At 57.9% G+C, this 24,706-nt stretch overlaps 10 protein-coding genes across 10 annotated transcripts; 3 read left to right on the top strand and 7 right to left on the bottom strand.

Annotated features, from left to right (window-relative positions):
- Positions 1-508: 508 nt before the first annotated feature.
- On the bottom strand, positions 509-1,890 carry J7T54_001412 (uncharacterized protein; the record flags this gene model as incomplete). The annotated part of the gene is made up of 5 exons (XM_051506288.1): positions 509-650; positions 711-783; positions 847-1,380; positions 1,453-1,734; positions 1,788-1,890. The coding sequence occupies 5 exons, from the start codon at positions 1,888-1,890 to the stop codon at positions 509-511; spliced, it is 1,134 nt and encodes a 377-aa protein (XP_051362306.1).
- A 421-nt stretch (positions 1,891-2,311) lies between these two features.
- Positions 2,312-2,935, bottom strand: J7T54_001411 (uncharacterized protein; the record flags this gene model as incomplete). Its single annotated transcript, XM_051506286.1, has 2 exons — positions 2,312-2,651; positions 2,700-2,935. The coding sequence occupies 2 exons, from the start codon at positions 2,933-2,935 to the stop codon at positions 2,312-2,314; spliced, it is 576 nt and encodes a 191-aa protein (XP_051362305.1).
- An 814-nt stretch (positions 2,936-3,749) lies between these two features.
- Positions 3,750-4,601, top strand: J7T54_001410 (putative cytochrome c1 heme lyase-like protein; the record flags this gene model as incomplete). Its single annotated transcript, XM_051506285.1, has 2 exons — positions 3,750-4,279; positions 4,328-4,601. 2 exons carry the CDS (start codon positions 3,750-3,752, stop codon positions 4,599-4,601), a joined length of 804 nt encoding a protein of 267 aa, XP_051362304.1.
- A 215-nt stretch (positions 4,602-4,816) lies between these two features.
- Positions 4,817-6,262, bottom strand: J7T54_001409 (uncharacterized protein; the record flags this gene model as incomplete). Its single annotated transcript, XM_051506284.1, has 2 exons — positions 4,817-6,040; positions 6,089-6,262. 2 exons carry the CDS (start codon positions 6,260-6,262, stop codon positions 4,817-4,819), a joined length of 1,398 nt encoding a protein of 465 aa, XP_051362303.1.
- Positions 6,263-6,660: 398 nt separating this feature from the next.
- On the bottom strand, positions 6,661-7,897 carry J7T54_001408 (diphosphomevalonate decarboxylase; the record flags this gene model as incomplete). The annotated part of the gene is made up of 2 exons (XM_051506283.1): positions 6,661-7,771; positions 7,836-7,897. 2 exons carry the CDS (start codon positions 7,895-7,897, stop codon positions 6,661-6,663), a joined length of 1,173 nt encoding a protein of 390 aa, XP_051362302.1.
- Positions 7,898-8,416: 519 nt separating this feature from the next.
- Positions 8,417-9,886, bottom strand: J7T54_001407 (uncharacterized protein; the record flags this gene model as incomplete). The annotated part of the gene is made up of 3 exons (XM_051506282.1): positions 8,417-9,462; positions 9,520-9,777; positions 9,832-9,886. The coding sequence occupies 3 exons, from the start codon at positions 9,884-9,886 to the stop codon at positions 8,417-8,419; spliced, it is 1,359 nt and encodes a 452-aa protein (XP_051362301.1).
- A 1,184-nt stretch (positions 9,887-11,070) lies between these two features.
- On the top strand, positions 11,071-14,882 carry J7T54_001406 (putative lysine N-acyltransferase-like protein; the record flags this gene model as incomplete). The annotated part of the gene is made up of 4 exons (XM_051506281.1): positions 11,071-12,533; positions 12,581-12,652; positions 12,853-12,950; positions 13,291-14,882. 4 exons carry the CDS (start codon positions 11,071-11,073, stop codon positions 14,880-14,882), a joined length of 3,225 nt encoding a protein of 1,074 aa, XP_051362300.1.
- A 336-nt stretch (positions 14,883-15,218) lies between these two features.
- Positions 15,219-17,554, bottom strand: J7T54_001405 (uncharacterized protein; the record flags this gene model as incomplete). The annotated part of the gene is made up of 4 exons (XM_051506280.1): positions 15,219-16,320; positions 16,374-16,531; positions 16,603-16,692; positions 16,757-17,554. The coding sequence occupies 4 exons, from the start codon at positions 17,552-17,554 to the stop codon at positions 15,219-15,221; spliced, it is 2,148 nt and encodes a 715-aa protein (XP_051362299.1).
- A 909-nt stretch (positions 17,555-18,463) lies between these two features.
- Positions 18,464-19,360, top strand: J7T54_001404 (putative oxidoreductase - protein; the record flags this gene model as incomplete). The annotated part of the gene is made up of 1 exon (XM_051506279.1): positions 18,464-19,360. One exon carries the CDS (start codon positions 18,464-18,466, stop codon positions 19,358-19,360), a length of 897 nt encoding a protein of 298 aa, XP_051362298.1.
- A 229-nt stretch (positions 19,361-19,589) lies between these two features.
- Positions 19,590-24,352, bottom strand: J7T54_001403 (uncharacterized protein; the record flags this gene model as incomplete). Its single annotated transcript, XM_051506278.1, has 2 exons — positions 19,590-20,920; positions 20,980-24,352. 2 exons carry the CDS (start codon positions 24,350-24,352, stop codon positions 19,590-19,592), a joined length of 4,704 nt encoding a protein of 1,567 aa, XP_051362297.1.
- Between the last annotated feature and the right edge of the window lie 354 nt (positions 24,353-24,706).

Genomic DNA, 24,706 nt, shown 5'->3' with positions numbered 1-24,706 from the left:
ATTTGTCCGTGGGTCTGGCTAGGGCCAATTGCTCGGGTCGGAGAGTCTCCCTGCTAAATCTGTCAGCAAGCCTCAAGCCAAGCGGTACCCGAAAGGGAGGGCAGCGACCACCCCCTGATTGGTCACGACCCTGTGCTCATTGCACCCAAACTCAATGTGGATGAACTAACAGGGACTCTAATTATACGCGATAGTCTATACGAATATACGAGGTCGGTGCCAGTAGAGAACCCTTGGCTCACTGAAGCAGAGTCCAACGCGCAGCCCCAAATACGAAGTGAAGGAAGACGTTAGTTTTCAGCTGCGGAATACGTACACGCACCAGACCAGGAAGACATCATATGGCTGTTCAGCCAACGTCTTCTTGTACTTGCACGGCCATCGCGACAGTATTACGAAGTACCTGCTGACGACGCTTGATGCAAGTTCATCTCACAAGCGTGAAAACGCGACAATGCTGAGGTCTGCCATGGCAAAAAGCTGATGAATTCGGTCACCAAATCATGATCTATGAATGCGACGCTTTGATCTGTCGACACCAGTCTCTCCCATGGGCCACTTGGTAGGCGCAGAGCCGGGGCTCAAGAGCGATGCCAATCAAGGCAGCAACGCATATGCCACCGCTGTCGCTCACAGTTGCAGCGCCCAAACTGAACTCTCTGTCCTCTGAGGGTACTTTTTCCAGTATCTCAGCGAAGCAATTCACGTACACCGCTCCGCCTAGTAAGCCCTCCCAGAAGATGACCACAAAGACGATGTAGACGGAGGGTATGAAGAAGTACACTGCATGCAGAGTTAATAGCACGAGATTGCCGATCTGCAGAAACGATGGCACGTATAGATGACGTATCCGGATAAATGGAGTCGAGGATCTGGATATGAAGACACCGAGCTGGTAGAGGAACCCGTAAAATGGGTAGAAGCCTCTGAATTCGCGGAAAGGCGACTCCTCCACCGGGAATAGGAGGGTTGGTGCCACGCCTTGATTGATGGTGTATTCGGCCACGTAGACGAGAAACAGCGGCATCATATAAGGGACGACAAGGGCTCTGGCCCGCTTGAGGTTGGCCGTCAACGAATGCGCCTCCCCGGGATGCCGTCCGGCTGGATACGCTGCAGTCACGGCACCTGGCTCGGGGTTCAACAGGGCAGTTTCGGGCGGAGCACGCGTCGCACTTTCGTCGTCGTCGTCGTCGGGCAAGGCGTCGTATTCCCTCCTCCTCGTGGCATCACGTAACGGTCCCCTCGGCAGGATCACAAAGAAGCTCACAAACATCACCACGGGTAAGCAGGCGGAGAAAAGGAGGCTGTCCTTGACGCTGAACCCCCACCACTCGGTGAGGACCACGTACAAGCCGGCACCCACAAGCCCTGCTGCACCTGTCCCAGATCCCCATCCCGCGAGACTGGCTTGCCCGTAATAATGTGTCAGTCCAAGAAAGCTGAGCTCACCGCCCCCACTGCTCAAGCTGGCCAGCACCACGCCGGCCATTTTCACAGCCACGGATTTGGAGGGCGGTGTGAGCGCGACCATGAGCATGCCGACCGCGGAGAGGGCGATGAAGACGAGGACTCGGATGTTATACGGGATTCGATGGATGAAGTATGGTGCGATCAGCTTTGTGAGGAACGACGGCAATACGTCCGCGAGAAGGACGACGCCCTTGGGAACGGATCCGACGAGATCTTGGGCGGCAGAAAGGATGATGACGTAGAGAACGTTGTTGATGAGGCCTGGCCATTCTTGTTAGTACAAACCCGTCTCAAGAGTGAGGTTGGTATAATACCGAATAGCCAGAACGCAACGACTACTTTCATGTCTGGGTGCCGCAGAAGTGACTGTATCCTGGCCGTGTACAGGCCCCAGGAGGAGGAGGGTGCTCCAGGCATCGGTAGCAGCCCCGCGGATGAGGTCGTACGATTCGTCATGATGGAGATGGCTCGCGATTCAAGGTGTCTCTATTTCGACCCATTGCAGGAGTTTTCGTGGCCGTCAGCGGATGACTAGGGGTATTTGGTTGGAGGTTGGCTGAAGGGACAGGCGCAGCCAGGAAAGACAACGTCACGCGACATCGGATAACCGCGATAAGAAGCGCGGCTGATAGCTGCCGCAGAATCGATGCACGCCCTGACATGGTCACGTTCAAATGCTCATCACGAGTCCATGTATGATTGCAAAACATCCTTTCAGGCCAGACTTCTTCGTCTTCATTCAAAGACCTCACATATCATGCCGTAACTCATAATGTAACCTGCCCAATATGCCCCAGAACGCCCAAATTGCCTTCGCTTTCCATCAACAATACACTCTCTACACGGGACCGAACTTCTCGGGCTGCTCAGCCTCCCGGCTAGCTTCGACGACGCTGGCGGGGGCGACATTACCCTCCGCCGAGATGCTGTCAGGGACAGATTCGGGGTTGTAGAGGTCACTGCCGTTGTACTGGCTACCGCCAGTACCGGGTGCGCGACGGCCGACGTTGGCAGTGGCGGCAGCCTGGCCCTTTGTGGCAATATCGTCGGCAGATCCGAGACCGTCAACCTTGGGGACGTTGGCGGGGACAACATCGTTGTCATTCTTGCCGCCATCGCGCTCTTCAAGCTTATCAAGAGGACCGCCCTTGCCCTCAAAGTGCTGGCCGCGAGTTTGGCTGGGGTCTGTTAGGCCATGTACGGCTACGGGAGATGGGGGGACTTACCGGCCACGGTCATCAAGAACACCGCCCTCGCTGGGAGGGATGCGCTTGTTGAAACCAGCGTTGGTGCTCAGCTCATCGCCAGTCAGGAGCTCAGCACCGTGGTCGGCAAACTTCTTCTCGGCGTACGAGTTCACACCAGCCTCGGCAAGGCCTTCGTGGCGGTTCTTGCCGGTGAGGTTCTGCTCAGTACCGAGATCCTGCTCGGCCTGCTTGGCGATTTGCTCGTAGGAAGACATTGTGAAGATTGTAGGTTGTTGGTTGTGGTTGTGGGATGGTTGTCTTGATGATTTTGATACAAGAATTGGTTTGAATTGGATTGTAATAGAGACCAGAATGAGGAGGATCGTGGAAATGTTACTTAAGTATAGCTCACTGCGAGAATAGGTTTTCGACAAGACGTCATTGAGGATGACTTCACGGTTGGAGCAAGCGACGCTGCCGTCGGCTTGATGATTTCATACTTGAGCTTGAGCGGAGCCAACACTGGCACCCATGGTGGGGTTTGGAACTCAAAAGGCGCCACGGATTGCTTGATGGCGTAGACATGAGCGCCGGAGGTTTTGGTCCTCATCGAGATCCGCGTTGGCAGGCAACTTTTAGGTGAGAAGGTTCACAGCGGGCGACTTGGCGGACGCTGTCAAAGTGAAGGGTCCAGTAAAGTGGTGGGGTTTCCAGTGCCAATGATGTAATTCCAGCAGATCACTCAGTCGCCGGCGGAACAACGAAGAACAGAGGGGAAACGGTTGTCGGAGACCAGTGTGAGATGGCAGTTGGCGGGCCAAGGGGTGGAAGGACTTGGCTTGGATGGAGGTCGTTCAACACGATGTCAAAAGTCGATGAGGTTAGTCGACATAGGACAAGCCGTACGGAGTACTCTGTATGGGGTTCGTACAAGAGGTAGCGCTGGTGATGCGCCGGCAGAACTTCGGCTGGAATAATTTCAAATCCCCACTCCGAGGACCCGTTGTCGTTGTGGTGGTAATCGTTTTCCTCGACTGCGCCTTTGCGAGTACTTGAACTTCACGTCCGTGGTCTTTCATACCACTCACCATGGCCGGTGACGAATCGGCGTGCCCAGTCGATCACAAAGCTCGCGAAGAATGGCTCGCCCAGGCTCGCGCAGCGGAAGCCTCCAAAACCAAGTCACCATCACAACCACCGCCATCCGCGTGTCCTGTCGATCACAGCTCGGCGCCGCCCACACGATCATGGACCCAAAGTCTGACATCGTACCTTTGGTCCTCCCAGCCAGAGCCTCAATCGAGCGCCGCGCCCCCTAAACCGACAAACGGCCTCGACACGAACCGCGTAGTATCCAGCATCCCACGCTCGACTTCGAATCCGTCTGCTTGCCCAGTGGAACACGGCGCCTCCGCCAATGCAGAAATCGAATCGGGGAAAGATGCGTCGGGAAACTGGGTGTACCCCTCTGAGAAGATGTTCTTTGACGCCATGAAGAGAAAAGGGTACGATGCGAGGTCGAAAGATATGAAGACTGTGGTCCCAATTCACAACGCAGTCAACGAGAGGGCATGGGCGCAAATCTTGAAATGGGAACAACCATATCTTGCTTCGTCACAGTAAGTCTCACTATCCTCCATACCACTCCAGGTAGCTGACGGTAGCAGATGCGGCGGCCCCAAATTGGAGAGCTTCGCAAACAAGATGGAGCGAATGACGCCGACAGCCCGTATCAACACAGTCCTCGGATACACAGCCCCATTTGATAGACACGATTGGATCATTGACCGTTGTGGTACGAGGGTCGACTATGTTATCGACTTCTACTCCGGCCGGGGAGATGGCAAGGCAGGGCCCAGCTTCTACCTCGACGTGAGACCAAAATTGAACACGTGGGAGGGCGTCAAAATGAGGGCTATGAGGTGGACTGGCCTGGCATGATGCCTGTTGAGTCACCGAGGTGAATGTATCAATAGCATAAAGCTGCATATAGAGCATTGCGGGCGTTCGGGGCACATTGTTGGACCGGGAAGGATGTATTGTACGACGGTCATTTCGTGTACGTATCTGTATTCTTATTGCTGATCTCAGCTCTAACAAAACTTCCATTACAAGAGCCATCAAACTAGATGAGTGGTCTCATCGACACCTCATGGTCACTCCTCCTTGTGGTGAGCAGCCCTCAGGGCAAGCCTGGTAGGCGCGCCCGTCTCCAATGACTGGGCTTCCGTGTTCCAACCTGCCTGAGCTATTGCGCGCGACGAAGCAGCTGCGTAGCCCTTGGGTTGATGAAGAGCTGCCACAACAGCGTGTGGGTCGGAGAGCTTGGTGTGCAGACCAATCTCCAGTGCCGCGAACCATGCTGTTAGAGCTTGCATGGGAATACTGTCGGCGTGCAGTAAAATGCGCAAGTCGAGATGGCCGTCAGGCGCATGCGCGTTGGCGAACAGGGTAAAGCCACTACCATCAATGACTCTGACGTGGCCGCCAGGGGGTACGGAGAGAGCTTGACCGTAGCTCTCGGCCATGGACAGGGTTCCAACAATGGTCCCATCCTGATTCTTCAAGACAGGCTTCCAGAACAGGATGTTTTCCTCTTGCGCAACCTCACGAGGCGACGGGACGGTTCCGTTCTTCCGGATCCGCTCAAAGATGAGCGTCGCCCGTTGCCTGTTGATCGTGCTCATAGCAACACAACAGACACCCAGGTAATTCACCCACAAGTGTCCAAACACCAAGGCCACCATGAGATACAGCACAGCTGAATGGCCTTCCACGAACTTGACGACAACGGTTCCCACGAGCAGGCCAACCAATCCCACGGCTGTCTCCTGTGAGGCTTCCTTAGCGTTGAGTTCCGCGAGGTTCTCGTGCTTGGCAAAGTGCACGCTCAAAGCGGCCTTGCTGGCGCCTGCGGCGACGCCGCACAGCGCGCGTAGAGCCTCGCCGATGCTCAGGGCTGTAACCTTGCCCCAAGGTCCAAAGTAAGGACTGTACAGCTCCAGGAAGAATGCTGTGTCGTTGAACAAGTCCGCCAAGAAGCGGTATCGCTTGGCGTCTGGTTCGATGCGCAGTCCGAAGCGATGGGCAAACACAATCGTGGCGATTCTGGACATGGCATCTTTGAGGATTGTGAGCATCATGGCAAATGTGGCAGAAGAGTTCGCATCGCCGACGCCAAGGCCCTGTAGGAGAGCGCGGTTGGCGAGAAGCGAGGTGATAGTCGAGAAGAAGGCTTGCAGGGAATCGTAGAATTGATAGGCGAGGTAGTCTTCGGACACAGAGTGCGGGTATCCCACAGGTAGGAATGAGTCGTAGATTGCCTGACGGATGGCAGAGATAGACGGCCAGAAGTAGGTCGACGAACTGTCATGGGTCGTCTTGGCGTGTTAGTCCAGAAAGGATCAAGCCTTGCCACGAGAACTCACTGAGAAGATGGTGTGATCAGGCTTGTGAAGCCACTTGGTGCGCACATTTCCAGATCTGTCGCACTCGAAGATCTCGACTTCATTTCCTCGTTTCAGTAGATCAGAGATACCTTCAGAAGACAAGTCTCCGTCCCCCAAGAGTTTGGGGTCCTTGCGCTCTTCATGGTCGTCCATGGTTGGTAAGAGCTCGGCTAGGTCATGCAACAAGGAACGAAGAAACTCTCTTGCTCAGTTAATGGAGCTCGCAAAAGGACCTAGGAGTCGCCAAGTAGACTGGTTCAGGTTTGATCACTGAAAAGTGCGAGATCAACTGGGAGGAAGTGCAGTTGAGAAGGTGAAGTTGAGGGGCAGCGAAGCTCAGGTCGGTGCCACCACAGCAGTTATGCATTCAGGGTTACACGAGGTGAACTTGGGCCTATCAATTGCCCCATGACGTGAGGTTCTTCAGAAATGCAAATGGATTGAATTATTACGCACAATAGTGGTGTGAAGATTGGTAAACAAAGTCAAGGGCCTTGCTCATGTGGTGTCGTGTTTAAATGCCGACTCTGCTTCTAAATGTAACAAAATGCTCATCGCTGAACCGTCGCGCCGGCTTCATCAATCAGGTATTCCTCCGTCTTCTGGGGACCCTCGCCAACACTGGTCTGGATAACACGACCAACGCCATCCTTGAGGATCGACACGATGTTCTCGGGCAAGTTGACAGCGGACTGGGCCTTGGCGGCGCTGTCCTTCCACCCAGACACGCCACTCAAGAACCTATAGAAAGCACCAACAACAGTCTCCTGGTCCTCCTCCAGGAAGTAGATGACACAGTTCGGCCCGGCGTCGTAGGTGTACGCAGCAATGGTCTTTCCAGCCGCCGCATTGAGCGCCTCCACCGCACGAATGGCCGCTCGCGAGGCGTCGTTCATGTAGAAGATGGGCGGGTAGGTGTCGGCTGCACACGAGTGGAAGGAGTTGGACTCGCGCATGGTCACCTCGGCGAATGTGGCAAAGTCCTTGTTGTGGATGGCCTCCTCCATGAGCTTCATGTTAGCGGGCACGACGTGCGCTATCCGTTGCTGGAAGAGACCGGAGGTTGCGACGGTCTGCTGCATGCCAGAGGTTGACGGGACGTCCTTTTTAGCCGCGTTGACGACGAGAATCAGGGCGCGCATGTTGGGCCAGTGGGAGGCGGGGGCAATCAGCTGGGCCTGCGAGTCGCTGCCATCGTCCTTGTCGCCCATGCGCCAAGCAGCGTAGCCACCAAACAAACTGCGACAGGCTGACCCAGAGCCTTGACGGGCGATTCTCGAGAGATCCTCCGGTGAGTCAGGCAGCTCATACAGATTGGCGATGGCCCTTACAAGGGCGGCAAAACCGGCCGCTGACGAGGCGAGACCAGCGGCCGTGGGGAAGTTGTTCTCGGAGACGACCTTCAACGGCAGCGTCGAGATCTTGGGGAGCAAAGAGTCATTCTGCTCAATCGCCGCCCGACGTTCGCGCAGCTCGCGGAAGCAGGCTTGGGTTCGCGCGCCAGAGACGTCGGTGGACTGGCCATTGAGAGTCAAGCTGTCTCCTGAGTACGAGGCAGAGCAGGAGGCCGTGGTGAGCGTTCGCAGGTCGTCTTGGGAGAGGGTCACGGAGATCGAGCTGTTGGTTGGCAGGTTGAGCTTTGGGTCACGCTTGCCCCAGTATCTAGGGGTTGATAGTCAGCGATTGTCTGGGAGAGGAGGCGGTGGGAAATGAAAGGGGCTCGTACTTGACAACGGCAATGTTGACGGGCGCGGTGGTACTCGCGCGAAATACCTTGTTGTCGGCCATTGCGATAATGTGCCTGTCGCTCTCTTGATTGAGGACAATCGGGATCAAGGGTTTCGATGTCGAGCCAACAGAATCAATCGGCTCGTCGACGAGGGGGAGCTAAGAAGTTCGAGTAAGGTGAAGGTATTGTTGATTTCCATGAGGGGCATTGGTAGTAAAAAAAGGCGCCGAGCCAGCACCACTATTTCGCCCTGGCGCTGTTCGGCGTGTTTTTGACACTCACAATCCAGGGCGGGCGGGTGCGGGGTGCTCACCCTGGACCCTGCGCAACGACAGCAGCCTGCCGTTGGACTGTCTCTAGCAGTTAAAATAGCGGACATGCTAGTCTAATTAATTGTTTGTCAGTCCAGCCAAGGCGTCCAGCAGCAATCATGGTATATATAGTAATGGTACAAAATAATGGTACATTGGTCAACATGGTCGGTCTATGAAATCAAATGTACGCTAATTGCACAATGAAATGTGAATGCGGGACGTCGGCAACGTGCGACGGATCGACGAGGCCGATCGCTCACCTCTCTACTCTGATTGCTTCGCCTTGTCAGCGGCATCCTGTTTCGCCTGCTTGTCGTCTTTTTCGTCCTTACCTTCCTTTTCCTGCTCTAGAGCCTCCTTGACCTCTTCGCCGCCGAGGTCCTTCATCTCGTCCCATTCCGCGTCGTACTCTGCTGCCACGGCCTTGATCTCCCTGCGAAGGGCGTTGGCCTCCTGCACCGCGTGCTCCCATTTCCCGTGGTCGAGGCCTCTCTCCTGGTACAGCGCGCTCTGTCTCCGCGAGACGGTGACGTTCATGGCTGCTTTGTAGCTGAGGTCGCGACTCATGTACAGGAACCAGAGGTAACCACCCATGATGGTCGTGAGCCCCGCCAGGTAGGTGACCGGCTCGACGAGATCCCAGCCCATCTCGGTGTGAAACGTGACATAGTACACGACCCCCCACCAGGTCACCAAAGCGCCAAAGCCGCTTTGCGCAATCCGATGCGCGCCCTTGTGCGCGAGCATGTCGCACTCCTTCTTCAGCTCCGCCATGGAGTTGATCTGCCTCGACATCCTCCGCAGGCGCATGCGCATGTAGTAGGTGCGGTCCTTGAAGCTGGGCACGGCAACCCGCAGCTCTCCATCATGGCCCTCAATGTCGATTGCAAACTCACGGCCACGAGCCGCGTCCCTGATGAAATCACCGACCTCTGTGCTGCCGCTCCATCGAACCCAGTTCTTCTCCTCGTCCGATTTCTCGGCCTCATGACCCAATCCAGAGTAGGATGCAACGTTATCTGCTGCGCCCTTTTTGCCCTCGCTCACCTCCCGGTCGGCTTCTGCGCGGAAGACAATGCCTGGCAGCTTCTCGTTTCCCTTGACTTGCAACGGGGGGATTTCGGCCTGAATCAGCCGCTCGAGATATGACAGGGGCTGTTGAGGATGCACTAGAAGTGCCAGAGGTTCAACCTTTTCAGAACCATACTTTTGATCCGCTTTCTTCTCTGGGTTGATGTAGACTTGATCAGGATGGAATGGCAACGGCAGGATCAACTTGAGTAGTCGGGTGGGTGTCGTCAGTAAACGTCCTGCTAACATGTTAGGTTCCGTCACTGCAATGATTGCAGAATGGGATCTTGACGAACCTCTCGACTCGTCGCCCTTTGCAGGGTCTGGCGACGAGGCCGGCGGCTGGCTGTGCTCGCCTGTTTCTTCGCGTTGCCATGGCCGGTCGTCGACTTTGCGCTGCGCGTCGTCTCTGGCAGTAACCTGGCGCTCGGCCTCGTCGGCTGCTTTCTTGTTCAACGATTTCGCTTTTTCATCGGCCTCGGAGCTTCTCGAGGATGGAACGTTGGTGAAGCACCTAGTAGCGCCGGGCAATGTCACCTGGCCATGGAGGGTGCCTGATGTGGCCAAGAACGGATTCAAAGTTCGCCTCGTGGACGCCAAGGTTTGACTATTGAACGCCGCCGTTGGCACGCGTGTTGCGACGCGCCGGAAAGCACCGTTCATCGCAGGTCGGCGGTGCTCAGTTTTGAGGATGACGGGAAAGTATGTAGAGAAGATGGAGGAGCAGCTGGGACGCCAGACACCGAGGGGATTTAACGACCTAAGTTAGGGCACCGAGTCGGTCAAGCTTCATTTCGTCTTGGACGAAACTCAGGGACTGGAGCTGACAGGCCTGCCGCCTGCTTGGTTGGGAATCCATCATCGACATGCTGATGACGTCAAGCTTCCCGGAGCAGAAGCTACGGGGTTCAATCCCAATTCCACAGCCCGGCAGTGCAGATACACGAAATCCACATCACGTCGATACGCAGACAACAACAACAACAACGTCAGCACACGATATAAGTAGATCACTCCTTCTGATATCGATGGCACATTTTTACCATACTAGCTTAACTGTTCTCGCAGGCACATTCTTGACGAATACGTGATCGTCGGGTTCAGCAATAGGACTCTGAACTTGCTGAACTTAGCAGACAAACCTAGCCCGGAGCTCTGAGTGGATGATGTATGGCTGACAGCCTGACACCCGCGTATCCAAGATATGCGGAATTGCGGCTGTATTAAGTACCCCTGCCACGCCTTGGAAAAGCTTGATTCCCACCGCAGCGATGGTGTAGGTTAACCACTAAGCTACGAGACCAGCTTGGCAGCCCTTGGCCTCTCAGCTGCCACGAGATCCGATCCTCAGAAACATGAAGCTGATGACTTGTCAAGACTGTCTCATCAAGAAATAATACCTCAAGGTCTCAACCGCCGTAGAACAGACACTTCTGACATGCAACTTCTTTGACGACAATGACATGCCCAACGCACATGCGTGTAACAAGAACCACGTCGCTCGGTACAGGGTAGGCTTAGCTACGTACTCGACCGAATGGACTACAGTGCAGTCACTACACCGCACTGTTTCTGGGCTGATAATTGGTTAGACACATGGTGAACCGACTGGATGTTGACATCAGACTGCAGCGAGCGACTCGATAAATCCAAAAAATGGCCAGGTATTGGCAAGGGCATTGAGTATCAATTTGATCACAGCGACTTGTGCCGCATGTTTCGTCTGCGGAAAGTTCCCGGAGAACTGGAAATACCCGCTCTGTCATTGGAAGCTAAGGTTAACGTCTCTCTGCCCCGCAGATCAACACGCGCGAGCTTGAATCTGGATGCTTCAATGTTCACGAGCCATGGCTTCGCAACCAACGATGCGACTGCCCGACGGGCAGACCTTCACGACAATGGCTATATTTGGAGGCGTCGGCTTCAAAAGCCATGAGTTGAACAGTAACCATCACCACGCGTTCCCGGCAGGGTGGACGATCATCCTCCACACAGAAGGTCCCGAGGACGATGCGAACGCTGTGGGCAACAATGATGACTACTTGCCAGCTTCGCTGCGAGCACCAAGGAACGTACACCCGTTCAAGAAGCCGACGCTGAACCAGGACGCTCTGTTCATCTCGTCCATCTCCAACCCGTCGTCGAGTGAGTTCAAGCCTGCAGCGAGCCCTACCCGCCAAATCGCCATGATGCTCTGGGTCACCTTGTACTGGTACTTCCACCAGCCGGAACCGCCACTCCATCTCGACAGCGAGGCGTCAAAGGGCACCCCAGACGCAGCAAAGCCGAAAGGTGAGTGGATCGTGCACGTCAAGAGGGACGGCGTGTTGAGGAGTAAAAACCTCATCCCCAAGCTGGAGAGGATGGGTCTCATTGCGTCCCACAACACCTCGGTGGGCACGAGCTTGGACGATAACGGCGACGAATGGTCAGACATGTTCGTCTCGCGGCGGATGTTCTGGCAGATTCCCGGACGCCAATTCCTCTTCACCCTTGCGCCCAACAGATCTCTGGCTTCGTATCCTGGGTCTCCTGCTGGCAGCCGGTCCGCCTCGCCGACGAGGACCGAACCGCCTCATGGAGCGCACCATCGGCAGACTCACTCCCAGTCACCGCTGCCTACCAGCACCAGAGCCGAATTCGATCTGCCCGGTGGCCCCATACCGACGACCATGCTCCAATCGTCAGGGCACCCCACAGGACCATTCTTTTCGACCTCGCACTTGCCCACGTACTACCCTCCGCCGCCACTGCAGTACACCTTTACCAATGGCACCCGGCATCCTCTTCGCCCAAAGCCTGTGCGAATGGGCGAGACATTCTACTCTCGGTTTGTGCCTAGCGTCGGGCAGTACATCTCCTTCCGCGTGGCATCCGCTTCGCCCAAGCCTGTACCTCACCTGGGTCCCGTCGGGCCCAAGCCGCCGCAACACTCTCACCTGTGTACCCTAAGCGATACATCCCTGATGCAGATGTGGATGGCTAACCCCCGGGTCAAGAAATTCTGGGGCGAATACCACCCGCAGTTCTTGAACAGTGCTCTGAGCCAGACTCATTCGTTCCCTGTCATTGGCCTCTGGGACGGAGTGCCGTTTGGCTATTTCGAAATCTACTGGGTGAAGGAGGACATACTCGGGCGTCACCTAGGGAGCGAGGCGGACGATTGGGATCGCGGCCTGCATGTCTTTATAGGTGAGGAGTGGGCACGCGGGCGAGTGTCGGCGTGGTTGACGGGCCTCGTCCACTGGTGTCTCACGGCCGATCCGCGCACGATGAACGTGGTCCTGGAGCCGCGCGTGGATAATGAGCGGTCAGTCCTATACTGTGCTGCTTCGCACCTGTCGCTGACGTTTTTAGTTTCTTGAAACACCTCGACGCCTGCGGTTTCGCCAAGGAGAAGAAGGTGTCGTTCCCGCATAAGCAATCGTGGTACGTGAGATTACGAAGGGAGTCATGGGAAGGGCCAGCATTATGATGATGATCATGAAGACTATGAGGCGTTCTGTTCCTAGAAGTAGGTCGAATGGGACATTGCACGGCGCGCAGGCTGCAATTGATCCGCTCCAGAAACGGATAGCTGACAACTGACCAACATTTTCCCTCGGCGAGCTCCTAATCTGTTAACTGAGGCGGTGCGAACAAGATGTCGAATCATCTGCGAACGCGACGGCTCCTATCCTCCAGCGAGACCAGCTCACCGAACAGGCGAACGGCTCATTGAGGACAAGTGGCCCAGAGCAAAAGAGTTGAAGAAGAAGTTCGATCCCGAAACCTTGTGTACAAGTGGGTTGTTCCGAGATTCGCCACATGTCGTGTTGTTCGCTCCGCTTGGTCCATGGTGTCGTTGCAGTTCGTGGCGATGAGAGGTAGTTCACTGTCGTTTACGCGGAGAGTTGAAGGACTCGCGCAGCGATGGACGAGAACATGATTATACGGAAAGTCTCTCTCGACATAAATATGTCTGCGTGTGTCGACTTGTAGTAACCCGATATCCAAATTATATCTCTTTCTCGACCCAGGAACAGATACACTGCAGATGCTGTCTTTGCGAACCATGGCCGGTACAGGTAAGAAGCGAAGCGCATCGGAAGCGTCACTCTCCGACTATGAATCGGATGGTTCTCGATCAGGGGTGGAGCCACCTGCCAAGAGAATCATGAAGCTGCTTCGACCTGATCCCCCCGATGAACTGCTACACAAGATCGGGACCATGCCCTATCTTGGGAAGAGAAAGGAAAGGACACCCAGTGTCAGCTCGGATGGCGCCACGGACATGGAGGGCAGCCAAGGCCATACCACTAGACGTGTTGTAAATTTATGCCGAGCCAACAACGGCGACGAGGATGAAGGGTTGTTTGCGACTGGTGCTCCCGAGATTGTTGAGGGTGCGATCCGATACCCGCCACCTCCAGCTTTACAAGATCCATCAGCTGACAAACTTCAATCTCCCCCGATCGAAGCAGAAGACAACGAAGAAGACCAGACAACAAGCGTTGCAAGCGACGAATCCGTATCCGTCGCTGGTGAGGCCGAGTCGAACGATGCATACTCGGATCGGGAGGAAGCAGAGCCTTGTACCACTGGCTCGGATTCTGACCCAACTTTTCGCCTAGACGGTACGAAAAGCGCTCTGGGAGACGTGGCAGCTGATTTGAATGCACCTGACTTTCTTGCCAGTTTTGCGCAGGATGTGGGCGCATCTCCGGAGCCATGTCACCAAAGCACTGCTACGAGCGGTGAAGGCAAAGCTGGCGAAAAGTCCGGTTGCGTATCACCAAAGCAGGATCTGATCAACCATAAAGATGCGTCCCAGAAGCCTCTGAACCGTGTTGGAAGCCCGTCTTCGCCGGATGCTCAAACAGCATTGCAGCGACTCACCCAGAAGGTTGAACAGCTTACGAGAAGTCTACAGCTCGACGTGCAGAACAACGGTGGACAAGCGCAGGTGCCAACATTGCCGCTATCTGACAGTGCAGGGATTGACCGTATCCCTGAGAGCCATGAGTCGGCCCCGGAAAGGTCAGCGGCAACCCCTGATAACGAAGACATCGGTTCTACAGCCATCGGGAAGACCTACTGTCTCGAGTATGATGCAGAGTCAGAAGACGAAGCTGGGACACCCAAAGCCACAGGACAAGAGATTGAAGCGGAGGCTCTCACTGGAAGTGACGATGCCGACGTCTCCTCTCCCGTCGCCAGTGAGCTTTCGACCGACTCGTTCGCACTTAGCGAAGATGTCACAGGGGACAGGTGCGACGCAGCGGCATTCTCTATGGCTAGCTATGCTTTAGACAACGACCCGAAAATCGGAGGTACACTACTCGTGGACGACGAGTCTGGAGATATGGGCGCCTTGGGTACGGATATAATGATCAGCGGAACAGGTGATCAGCGATGGGAGTTGTACGACTTCATCCCTCGTTCCCCTTCCACTCCTACTGAGCGGAGCATAGTGCCCATGGACTACAAGACGCGTCGCTGCTCCGAAGAAAGTAGCGGCCAAAGCACCGTTGTCGCCTATCGGGGAGGCTCTTCTTGTCTATCAGTCACTGGCCAAAGTCGGTCGATTGTCTCCATTGCGGACGTTTGGATGTTGGATATTGATGACCCAGACATTGGACTCCATGAACGGGAAAACTTCATGTACATCTGGCACTGAAAGATGTGTATCATCAGGATCGAAAGATCTCCTCAGACATCCCTCCAATGTCTGATTCGATGGAGCTGGTCTCCGAGTGGGGGGGATGCGTGGCACACTTTGAGGGTGTGGCGGCGTTTTGCGATGTCTGCATGGATATTTCGTCGGACTAAGACAAAACTATTTCCCTGGTCTACGGAGATGGAGAGCTAGCAGGAATAGAAGGCCGTTTGAATTCGTCATAGGATCACCAGCTGCAGACTTGACTTGTAGACAGTGCTGCGTGATGAAATGTTGCGTCAACCCGAGTCCCCACGAATAGAGAAGTCGACAACATGGGCCTCCCTCCCCCTGCGCCTAAGCTGAATCCAAAGATAAAGACGGTATCGGCTCCCGCAGAGTCTCGATCACATCGGCTCTCAGCTCCCACAGGGCAGCTCCTTTGACCAGAGCCTCCACACATCTCCCCATCCAGCATGTCCACTGACATCGGCACAAGGCCACGCCCGCCACGCTCACCGACACACCATTCTCTATCCAGCCCTGGGCGTCGTCCAGATTCAGCTCGGGAAGCGCCATGGTACTACCAGGACAGCAACAGCAGGCCACCTCCCTCCCCTGGAACCAAGCCCGCAGCACCATGCCGGCTGTGGCCAGGCTGACGTGAGCAATTGGGTCGGAGCACAGGTTAGTGCCACCTGCAGTCATGGAGGCGCCGTTTTCGTAGCTCCGAAGAGCCAGCAGTGCCTGGACAACAGCGGCCCTACCAGGCGGCCACCGAGCCCAGGACTGCAACGCGGCCGTGTTGAACAGACTCTGGGGCACGTGGGCGGTGTTCACAAGACTCCACCGGCCGATGGCAAAGGCATATACGACGCGCGCATCCATGGTCAAGTGCATGTGAAGCATGTGATACAGCATTGTTGCGTTCATAAAGTGCGCTGCCATGCGCGCCAGCACGGACGCCTCCCAGCCGGGATCGCCTGGTTCTTCCAGGCACAGGTAGGACATGGCGAGGCCTCTTCGGACGGTGTCGTCGGTGTTGCTTGTTCCGCCCAGTGTGCGGGAAATGGCGTCTAGTTTTGATTTCCAAAGCTCGAGTCTCTCGGAGAGTGGCCCTGCCAAGACCAGCCGCACGTGGCCGTTCCCCCTTTGGTTTTGCACGTGGCGCCAGATGTCACGGTAGCAGCCCAGGAGGCCGAGGTTGATATCTTCCAGAGCGGTGTGGCTCATTTGCTCCTCAAACCACTCCGGGTAGAGCACATAGTCGGCCACGGCAATGTGCTCTCTCTCGGGGGGCTCTCTCTTGGCACGCTGGAAGAATCGAACGATGCCCGCGGCGTTCTCGGAAGCGAAGGTGCAGGGAAGACTCAGCTGTAATTCTTCGGCATGAAGCAGAGGCGGTTCATTGAACAAAAGGGCCAAGTATGTGTCGACCTTGAATGCAACCGCAGAAAGGCTGCCGTCGTGTTAGCCGTGCCGTTTGTGCCATGCTGATGCATGCAGGCCTACTTTTTCCACTGGCTCCGCTGATTGTAAACCCAAGGCTCGAATGTCCCCGGATAATGCACGTTTCTGTGATTTTCGACAGAGTCTGGATCGAAGATGCGGCGGTGCCGGAAGCAAAGCAAGATGAGACTGAGTAGTCGTCTCGCGGGGGCGAACTGCGTCTGTTGCTGTGTGCCTGTCAATACAAAGAGTCGTTCGTATCAGCGCTTTTATATGGAAGATCTTGACTCACACCGGTCTCAAAAGCGAAGACAATGTTCAGCAGGCCGATCTGATACGTCTCGAGCGGCCAGGCCTTGCTCTCGTCCAGATCGTCGTTGGCCTTGACAGATTCCGTCAGTGGCTGTGCTCTCACCACTTACTACTAGAGGGGCACTGTGGCTTACTAGCAACTTGGTCACGCGGCTCATGATCCTGTCGTTGATGGCTATTAAGCTGTCTCTCACGAGCAAGCCGTCCTGATACCAGGAGCCCACCATGGTCATCGAACCGACCAGCAGGGCATTGTCCGTCGTGCGATCAAAGGATGGCGCATGAACGACAGGCCACCTCTCGTGGAACCTGCCCAGATACCGGTCCAAGCAGCATGACATCCATTCATCGTACCGCTCGTGGGGGCGTGACTCTGTGGCCCAGTCAGCACCGGCTGATAGGGAGGACACGGCGGAGAGAACGCGGGAGAGGCCAGCGTGCGCAACACCCTGCTCGACGAAGGACTGAGCCCGTGGTTCTCGATCAACATGGTACGACACGGTTTCTGACGTCCCTCTGCTCCGAGCCTCTTGTTGGACGAGCATCTCTGCTGGCAGGGTCTCTTCCGCCTCACGTCCACGCACCCGCGTCGAGTCATCCTTTGCAGCTTGAGGGCGGTCTGTCGTGCAGCACAAGTCCTTCTTGACACAGAATCCGCAGGGCGTGCCCCCATTGCACTTTGTCTTGTTCTCGTGGCAAGCATCGCACGCGCGCCAGTTTCTGGCCGAGCCTTTGCCGCTGCGCGACGCGTGCACGACAAGATGCCGCTTGAGCACGTCGTTCCTGGTGAAGGAGCGTCCGCACGTGGGGCATTGAAAAGACGGCTGAAAGTGCGTGGCCTGATGGCGACGAAGATGCTCCTTGCGCAGGAAGACCTTGCCGCAGTGGCAGGTGTGTGATGGAGCGGCTTCTGGCGCGGCGGAGGAGGGCATAGGTGGATGGGGATGGTGGATGGGGATGGTGGATGGGGGTTGGTGGAGAGGGCAGAGTGGGTGCGGTTCCTGGCATCGGCTTTGTTGGTTTGCAGTTAATTCCGAGCCGGACGGATTTGATGAATTTGTCAACTTTGGTCCTACTACGGAGGTCGGTACCAAAAATTCTTGCTGGCCAAGACACTAGAAGCGGGAGCAGCTAACAGCTCTACATGAGGCTGACTGATCCCTCTGCAACCAACATGCTACGACCCTAAGCTTTGCTCGAATGACGGCCTATGGTCACGCCACGATAGCGACATCCATGTTGAGTAGCAAGGGTCTGAACAACTAAGTGGTGGTCATAGCTGCTATCGAGTGCACTGTAGCAATGATATCCCTGCAAGCCATTGCAGTACCTCTCGTTGGTGGCCCCAATAGCGCTTCTCAAGCATCAGCAATAATTTTTGGTACCGACCTCCGTAAAGGCGATGAATTGGACTTTGAAGAGCCTAGCGCCAGCGCCAGCCCACATCCCACCGGCATGGATGGGAGGCGGTCGGCGGTCGGCGGTCATCCCACATGAGATGCCGACGTATCCCACTCGCGCACCGAGACGCGCTACACCGTCTTGGCCCTTGAACGCTGGTGGAATGGCGTCTAAGCCAGAGGCGAGAGTGATCAGGCACCTATGAATAACCCAGTCCGTGACTCCATGTGCCCGAAGGATGAGAAATGGCGTGGCTCTGGGATCATGAGTCGACAGTCCGATTGAGGATATAAGTACCTCTAGACGACCTCCTCCAAGAACTCGGAACAACATGCAATCTTGATCCATTCAGCATTGTTTACAGTCTACAGGCTCTACACCACTTGGACAACAGAACGCAACCTCCATCGCCCACGACACCCCCACCCGCCCCCAACACCATGTCTATCAAGAACGTTGTACTCGTCGGCGCCTCGGGCTGCCTTGGCGTGGAAGTCTTCAAGCGCCTCGCGGCGGCCAGCGACCTCAACCTCAAGGTCCTCCGCCGGAACGGATCCACGTCGACCTTCCCTGGCAACGTCCAGGTCGTCGACGTCGACTTTGGCAGCGTCGAGAGCCTCGCAGCAGCGCTTGCCGGCCAGGACGCCGTCGTCTCCACCATCTCGTCGGAGCACATTGCCGCCCAGAAGAACCTCGTCGAGGCGGCGCTCTCCGCTGGCGTCAAGCGCTTCATCCCGTCCGACTTTGGCTCCAACCTGGCCAACGAGGCCACCCAGCGCCTCCCCGTCTTCCTCCCCAAGATCGACATCAGGAACAGGTTGATCGAAATCGCCAAGACGACGGACATGACCTACACATTTGTCTACAACGGCGCCTTCCTCGACTGGGGCATCGACCAGAGCTTCCTCATCAACCGCGCCGGCGACAAGACCCAGGTCGTGGACGGCGGCGACATTCCCTTCTCCGTCACCGACTTGGCCTCCGTGGCGGATGGAGTCTACGGTGTCCTCACGCACCCCGAGGAGACCAAGAACCGCGCCGTGTACGTGGAGGACGCAAAGGTCACGCAGAACCAGCTCCTCGGGCTCGCAAAGCAGGCCGCGCCCAGCAAGTCTTGGGATGTGGAGCACGTGGCCTTGGATGACTTGACAAGTGCAGCGGACAAGAGGCTTGCCCAGGGGCTGTTGGATTTCCAGACTTTTGGTCCGTATCTGTACCGCGCCATCTTTGGCAAGGAGAATGGCGGCAATTTCGACAAGAACGACAATGCGCTGCTGGGCGTCAAGGGCAAGACGGAGGAGGAGGTTGCCGAGGTGGTGAAGCATCATGTCAAGTAGGGGGGTTGTAGGGGGGGTAGATGAATAGCCTCAAGGCCAGCTTCGATGCTGTGCGTCTAGTTAGTTCACCTCAGCTGACCTGGAGGGCAAGGATGCGAACCACAAGAGGATCGGTCACCAAGGCTGTCAAGAGTACAGTGTGTTCCGTATAATATTGACAGTCCAGAAATAATTACAAGAAAAGGTCTAGTCTAGACGTCGGTGTATTCTCATTACAAATTCCTCCCATTTACGCCGCATCCGGCCCGTACATCTCGCGCACCAGCTCCCGCAGCACATAGAGACTCATGTGGCCCCCCGCGCCGCAGCGGACGGTCTCGTTACCAGGACACTCAAACCAGCACTTGTCGTCCGTGACGTTCCGGCCGGGTGTGGCGCCCTCGTTGCCCGCAAAGTTGAGCTCGTCGCCGCACCAGCACTCGCGGCCGTACTCGACGCCGGCGTAGTTGTACTGGCCGCTGCACTTTTCGAGGCAGAGGGCCGGCGTCATGTCCGTGCCGTTGTTGTGGACCTGCTTGGGGAGGAGGCGGCCAGACGACGGCTCGGAGACGCACGAGTAGTAGGTGAAGTTGGCGTTGCCCTCCCAAGCGACGGGGCCGGTGGCGGTGGGTTTGGCGGAGGTGGTGGTGGTGGTCTTGGTAGAAGAGGTAGTCGTCTTGGTGGAAGAGGAGGAGGTGGTGGAAGAGGTAGTTGCCTTGGTGGAAGAGGAGGTGGTGGTGGAAGAGAGCTCGACGGTGGAAGAGAGCTCGACGGTGGAAGGGGCAGGCCTGACAGTCGAGCTAGAGACGGCGCTGCTGCTCAATGTGGTGACCTGAGCGGTTGTCGACGTCGCAGCAGCTGTAGTGGACGACACATCCTCCGGCGCCAGAGTCTCCGAGGTCGACTGGGCCGTGGTGGCGGGGCTGCTCGAAGACACAGACGGGGACAGCGACGCACTGCCGCCGCGAATGTACAGGTTGTACCGCATGCCGGCACCGCAGAGATACCTCCTGTCGCCGGGGCACGGGAACGAGCAGTCCGTCTGCTTCTGGGCGGGGATGCTGCCCTCCTTGAGGACGTTGCCGCAGCGGCACTCGCGGCCGTACTGGACGCCAAAGTAGGTGTAGGCGTCGCAAAAGTCGGCGCACATCTCGAGGGTCATGTCGTCGTCGGCGAGGAAGCCGGGCGTGAGGGCGCGGCCGGTGGTGGTTTCAATGTAGCAGCCGAGGGAGTCGTAGTCGCCGACGGTGGCCTTTTCGACGGGCTTGGTGCTGGTAGGCGCAGGTTGGGTGGTGGTGGTGGTGGTGGCAGCAGCTGTAGTAGTAGTAGTAGTAGTAGTAGCGGCTGCAGAGGTGGTCTCCGCAGACGAGGTTCCTGCAGACGAGGTCTCTGCAGACGAGGTTCCTGCAGACGAGGTTCCTGCAGACGAGGTTCCTGCAGACGAGGTCTGGGTCTCAGAGAGAGTGGCCGTGGTGGTCGGGGTCTGCGCGATGCTCGTGGACGTCCCACTAGACGAGGGACTGCCACCCAGCCTGTAGACATTGAGGCGAGATCCGGCACCGCAGAGCTCAGCAGGGTTCCCTGTACAAACAAGTTAGTACGTGCCATGACGCAGAACAGAAACAGCAAGGAAGACTCACCCTTGCAGGCCAGGTTGCAATCGCCCTCCGGGGCCTCCACCGCGCCAACACCAAGCTGGCTACCGCACCAGCACTCCTGGGCGTACTCGAGACCCGCGTAGGTGTACCCATCCGCAGCACACGCCTCGACGCAGTTGGCCACCGTGGCGCTCTCCATCGTCTTGCCAAAGGGCAGCGCCCGGCCCGACGTCGCCTCGGTGTAGCAGCCAATGTGCGCATACCCGTCGACGCCCGGGTTGGCTTCGGGACCACCGGGGGGTGTCGTCGGAGGAGGGTCCTCCGGGTCCGTGGGCGTGTCCGGGTTGGTATAGTTGCCATCCCACTCGAGCGAGTCGGCAAAGAGCGAAATGTAGCTGCCCCCGGAGCCCGCGCCCTCCCCGTTGCCGCCGCACCACTGGTTGACGTCGGCCTCGCAGTCAAAGTTGCAGTTGGCGTCGTCGACCTGCAGGGAGGGGATGGTGTTGCCGCCCCAGCACTCGCGGTGGTACTGCGTGCCGCAAAAGATCCAGCCGCGCTCGGAGCAGCGGTCGATGCAGAGGGCGTTGGTGTTGTCGTCGCTGCCGTAGAGCTGGCTCTGCAGCTGGCGACCCGGGTTGTTCTCCTTGAAGCAGCCCAGGTACCGGTACTGGCCGTAGCCTGGGTACAAAAGGGGCGGTGCCTGCTGGGCGACGCCGTTGCAGACAAAGTCAATCACGTTCTTCTCAAAGGTCGGGTCGTTGAGGTTGAGCGTCCACGTCGCGTTGGCGCGGATCACGTCCGTGTTCCACTGGGTCTTGGGCGCGGCGCACGAGAGGACGGCCGTCTCGCTCTCGCCCGGGTAGAGCTTGGTGCCCTCGGCGAGGTCGACCTGGTTGGCGGCGCGGATGAGGCCGGCGCCACCAAAGGGGGGCTTGGAGACGGTCAGGGTGAGGGAGACGCCGCCCTCGGGGGCCGCGTTGGTGATGCGCATGCGACGCGCCGAGGCCGTGTTCTGGGTCACGTTGCCGAAGCTAAAGGGCACGCCCTGCTCGTACGGGATCCAGTCCTCCCCGTCGGCGCTCTGGAACTCGATGACGGCCACGGGCGCGGGACCAGCGGCGCCTTCCATGGTGAAGGCGCCCTCGCCTCCGTTGGAGGTGATGCGGACAGCACCGGTAAAGGTGCCCGACGCGGTGGCGTCCATCTGGATGTCGAGCGTGGCGCGCGACGTGGCCGCAATGGTGTCGGGGATGTTGGTCACGATGAACTTGCCGACGCGCAGGGGGAGCTCGCCGTCCCAGTCTTCAAAGGGGCCGTCGACCGACTCGCTGAACGAGACGCCGTCAATGGTGAGGGCCGAGTTGCCCTCGTTGGAGAGGATGATGTTCTCGACGCGGTCCGAGGGCCCATCGCCCGAGACGACGTCGGCAAACGTCACGCTGTCGGGCGAGACGTCGAGGAGGGCGTCGGCCGCCTCGCCTGTCCCCGAGAGACGGACGCTCGTCGTGGTGCTGTAGCCCTCGACGTTGTTGGCAGTCGCAATCTTGACCGCGTCCGTGTGGAGGCCAACACGCTTGGGGGAGAACTGGACGCTGAACGTGAACGAGCCGCCGGCGGCGAGGGTGAGCTCGCCGTCGGGGAGGGAGGAGAGCACATAGTGGGTGCCCGTGGTGAGGCTGACCTTGTCGACGGTGAGACCAATCGTGGCCTGGCAGGTGACCTCCTTGACCGCGCTCTCCTCGGCCGTGTCGACGGTGCCAAAGGCAAGGGTCTCCTCACACGCGAGCGGCGGGTTGGTGGGCGCGCCGAAGCCGTAGATGTTGCCGACGACGCTGCCCAGATACATCATGCCGTCGCCAAAGACGGCGCGGCTGAACTTGGTGACGCCCTCGACCGAGATGCCCTTGATCTGGTTGAGGTAGCCGTCCTCGGTCGGGACGGCGTCGTAGACGCGCACGCTGTCGCCACGACGGTCCGTGATCCAGAGCAGGCCCGTGCCCGGCTGGTTGTCGAGCGAGGTGACGGTGCCGTGGCTGACGCCCAGGATGACGGCGTTGAGGTTCTTGCTCTCGGCCATCCGGGTGAACCGGGCCTGGCCGTCCTCGCACGAGAAGGAGAAGACGTGTGTCGGGTTGCCGCCCGTCGGGCTGATGTAGATGTAGCCTCCCTCGAGGGGGTAGACGCCCGCGCCCGAGTACACGGATCGGGGCCCGGCGTAGACCTGGATGACGGCATCGAGACCGTCCGCGCCGTTGCGGTAGCCGCCCAGGTTGTCGAGGTTCACAAAGTACGTCTTGCCCGTCTTGCCCGTGATGACGCCCATGCGTCGGACGTCACCGCACGAAAAGGTCTCCGAGGGCAGGATCTGGATGGGGCTGGTGCCGAGATCGTCGTCGGCGCCGTCGAGCTGCTGCTTCTCCCAGGGCATGAAGAAGTCGACGACGCGGACGCTGCCGTCCTCCGCCAGGCTGAGACGGACAACGGCCTCCTCGAGGGCGGTCGGGGGATCAAAGCCAGAGACGGGGATGGTCGCCAGCTGCGAGGCGTAGCCGTTGCCCGTGGCAAAGTAGATGCTGCCGGCGTCGTCCGAGGCGAGGCCACCGCCCGACATCCAGACGCCCGCGCCCTCGTCGACGACATTCTCGCCCTGCGTGGCGAACTTTGCGGTGAACTCGGCCGTGGTCTTGTGGAAGCCGACGATCCAGCCGGTGAAGAGCCACTGGACGCAGTGCGAGCCAAAGGCGATGAAGATGTAGTCGCCCTGCTGCAGCAGGCCGGGTCGCTGGAGCAGGTCGCCGCTGACAAAGGTGCGATCCGGGTTGTTGTCGGGGACCTCGCCGTTCATGCTGATGGGGAAGTTGGGTCGCTCCGAGAGGTCGTTGACGTCGAGGGCGTGGATGTAGTAGCGGCCTTGGGGACGGCCCTGGGCGCCCGTGACGTCCTCGTTGGCATAGGTCTTTGCGGCAATGTAGAGCGTCTCCGTGTCCGGGTCGATCACGCCCGTGCCCGTGACGCCAATGTGCGGGTTAATGTCCACGCAGCCGTCGAGGTCGGCCGTCAGAAAGGGGATGTGCAGGTTCCGCGACGCGACAATCTCGCCCGTCTTGGCGTCGACCTTGTAGACGTTGTTCTGGGTCGTCGACCAGTACACAAACTGACGGTCGTCGCCCGCGGGCGTGTACACCAACGGCTGCGAGTAGATCTGCTCCGCCTGGCCGCCGTAGTTGCCGGGCAGCTTCGTCTCCCAGGCGAGTCCGAACTGGGCGCTGCCGACAATCGCCGGGTCCATGTTGTGCGTCGTCTGGTAGCCGGCGCGCGAGTTGTCGCCGCCCCAGGTGATGGTGTCGGTCGAGGCGAGGCCATGGACCAGCCCAAGCAGGCCGGTCGCGCCCGCGACGAGCAATCCCTTCCACATCCTGGCTGTCAAAGGGGGTTATCAAACGAGTGTGAAGCCGTACAGAGTGGCTGTGGGGAGAAGAGGGAGAGAAGGGAAAAAGACGCGAGCGAACGACCGACGACGAGCAAATGTAATAACCACCGCCACGACCACCACCAGGGTCAGGAGCTGCGCCCGCGAGAATGGATCGAGCCAACTTCCGCAGGCCCATGCAGCCAGCCATGCGTGCCAAGAATCCAACATGGTCTTTTGGCGATGTCGACCCCTGGGCCTCCCAATTAGCGCAGTACGTATGGGTCGTTCCTCCACGCTTGCGCGGCGCGACGCAGACTCGCAGCCGTCAACACGTGCTTGCTTGGCTTGGCTGGAGGC

This window comes from Emericellopsis cladophorae, assembly GCF_022114955.1.
Source record: "Emericellopsis cladophorae strain MUM 19.33 chromosome Unknown NODE_21_length_315015_cov_118_186755, whole genome shotgun sequence".
Classification (NCBI taxonomy): domain Eukaryota; kingdom Fungi; phylum Ascomycota; class Sordariomycetes; order Hypocreales; family Bionectriaceae; genus Emericellopsis; species Emericellopsis cladophorae.
Note: the sequence above shows the minus strand (reverse complement) of the source record. Positions and strands in the feature narration are given on the sequence as shown.